The sequence below is a fragment of the Penaeus vannamei genome, chromosome 20 (genome assembly GCF_042767895.1).
Source record: "Penaeus vannamei isolate JL-2024 chromosome 20, ASM4276789v1, whole genome shotgun sequence".
Lineage (NCBI taxonomy): Eukaryota > Metazoa > Arthropoda > Malacostraca > Decapoda > Penaeidae > Penaeus > Penaeus vannamei.
In genome coordinates, this window is record NC_091568.1 from 17,193,320 (window position 1) to 17,195,819 (window position 2,500).

General features: G+C 34.5%; 2 protein-coding genes across 2 annotated transcripts in view; both read right to left on the minus strand.

Annotated features, from left to right (window-relative positions):
* The window catches only part of LOC113811196 (cuticle protein 21-like), a 1,051-nt gene extending 813 nt beyond the window's left edge, over window positions 1–238 (minus strand). Inside the window, exons 1-2 of the mRNA XM_070135671.1 lie at window positions 146–238; window positions 1–28 (exon numbers count right to left, since the gene is read on the minus strand). The exon at window positions 1–28 is cut by the window's left edge and continues 813 nt beyond it. Of these exons, the coding sequence (XP_069991772.1) occupies window positions 1–28; window positions 146–151 (34 nt within the window). The 5' untranslated portion in view covers window positions 152–238. The remainder of the gene's footprint in view (window positions 29–145) is intronic.
* Window positions 239–2,348: 2,110 nt separating this feature from the next.
* The window catches only part of LOC138865151 (cuticle protein 19.8-like), a 9,026-nt gene continuing 8,874 nt past the window's right edge, over window positions 2,349–2,500 (minus strand). Inside the window, exon 2 of the mRNA XM_070134528.1 lies at window positions 2,349–2,500. This exon is cut by the window's right edge and continues 421 nt beyond it. Within this exon, the coding sequence (XP_069990629.1) occupies window positions 2,464–2,500 (37 nt within the window). The 3' untranslated portion in view covers window positions 2,349–2,463.

Here is a 2,500-nt window from a genome sequence, read left to right on the forward strand (position 1 = left end):
CGAGGGCCACGAACACGGCGACGGCGATCTGAGGATGATGATGATAATAATAATAATAAAGAAATAAAGACTCCATGCGTGTTTAGCCACGCCCACAGCGCGCGAAGAGACACGGGATGAGGCCGCGAGGGAGGACAGGACTCACCTTCATGGCGGCGGAAAGGCGACTGTCTGGGGCCAATTGGGCGCTGCTCTATATAGCAGCGGCCGGCCGCCCTTTCGCAGACGGACGCGAGGGAAAGGATTCACTAGGGACTCCTTGCTCCTTCTAATAAGATAAAGTGATATGGGTGCATTTATGTGTATATCTTTTAATATTAGAATTGCTTTGTTTATTGCTTTTTTCGTAATTTCTACTTTTTTTATCTGTCCATCCCTTCATATCGTTTATCTCACGTCCTTTTCTTTCTGTTACATTCTAAACTATCTCGAACAACATCAAAATAGATCATTTCATGTAACATCACATTTCCGTCTCATAAACATATCTAGCTTTCTTCTTGCTCTCACTCCGTGGTCAGTTCGGATGAGGAAAAGATCGCACAGGATTCTTCATTCTCTCCCTTGCCTGTTCAACTGACTATTTCGTACTCGTGTGATTTTCCAGAGACTGAGGTTATGTTTCCTTCAACTTCTCTTTTTTACCGTCCCTTTGTTCCAATCCTTTTTTTCAGTGGTTAATATATGATTCAATATGTTCTTTAATGCTTGTTCTTAACTGGCCAATACGTGATTCATTATGTTCTTTAATGCTTGTTCTTAATTAGTCAGTATGTGATTCATTGTTCCTCAGTGCTTGTTCTTAAATGGCCAATATGTGATTTAATATGTTCTTTAAGGCTTTCTCTTAACTGGCCAATATATGATTCAATATGTTCTTTAATGTTTTTTTTCTTAACTGGCCAATGTATAATTCAATATGCTCTTTAATGTTTTTTCTTCAGTGGTCAATATGTGATTCAATATATTCTTTAATGCTTGTTCTTAAGTATCCATTTCTGTCTCTCGATTCATACCTGTTATTTTTTAACCACTACCATTGATGTTCTTCACTAACACATTCGCTTATCCGTGTACTGTTTAGTCTATCCTTCTTTCTTGTATGTCATTTTCCTTTTCTCGTCCTCCTTTCAGCGTCTCTTCTATATCTATCTCGCAACGGTAATGAAAGTAATAATGAGAAATCAATCTTAAAAATTTCCCTAAGCCACTTCACCACCTAATGAATATCCACCATACAGATATGCATATACACAGAAATAAATGCATAGCTATCAGTCGAGACAAGCTTATCTATTGGACAGACAGATGGATGGATGTGGATGTTCGTATATATGAATGTTCAATGGGTCCGGCTACGCATAATGTCAATGAACAGGCCGTATGATGCGGGTTTAGTGCAGTGTGCAGTTAATACTAATCATTTTCATTATTATCATTATTGATGTTCCTGTTGTTGTCATTATTATAGTTATTATTACTTCATTTTTATTGTTATCCTTATCATTATTATTACTATTATTGTTATTATTATTATTATTATCATAATTGTCATTATCATGATTATTATCAATAGTATTGCTATTGTTATCATTTTCTATTATCATCATTATCATCATAATCAGTCTTGTTATCATATTACTGTAATCATCATTCTTCTTATGATCATTACTATTACTATTATTATTATTATTGTTGATATTAGTGAATAACGATTTTGATCTCTCTCAATCTATCTATCTATACTTCTCTCTCTGTCTTCTTGTTTGTCTTTCTATGTCTTCCTCTCTTTGTCTATGTCTCTGCCTTTCTCTCTCTCTCTCTCTCTCTCTCTCTCTCTCTCTCTCTCTCTCTCTCTCTCTCTCTCTCTCTCTCTCTCTCTCTCTCTCGCAATAATGATTATAAAAAATGATAATCATAAAATACAATACGAAATGATGATAATGATAATGATAATAATCATGATGATAGTGATAATAATTATGATAATGATGATATGGACAATTATGATAATACTAATTATAATAATAATACTGATAGCAGTATTACTACTTCCAATAATAAAGAAGATTATTATAACGGTAACGATAATAGTGATAATAACAATAATGATAATGATGATGTGAGTAATAATAATGATAGTGAAAATGATGATGATAATGATAATTTTCATTCTTATGAAATTATCATGACAAACGATATTATGGTTTACATTCGTAAACATTGATAATCATAATATCAATAATCATAAAATTGTGCTTGTGATTATCGACAGCCAGAAGTAAATAGACCTATAACCTATTTGTAGCTATTAACTCGCCCTGTGGCTGGGAGAAATGACTTCTAAGGAGAATTTAATCATTTATTGATAAAATCTAACAAAAGCGAGTATAAAAACGTACAAAAATAGGTTTGATCCGATGCCACCGTCCGGCGAGCGGCTTGGATCCTAACAGAACTCGATCATCTCTCCTGACCCTCCGCAGGTGTCGTCTCCCTC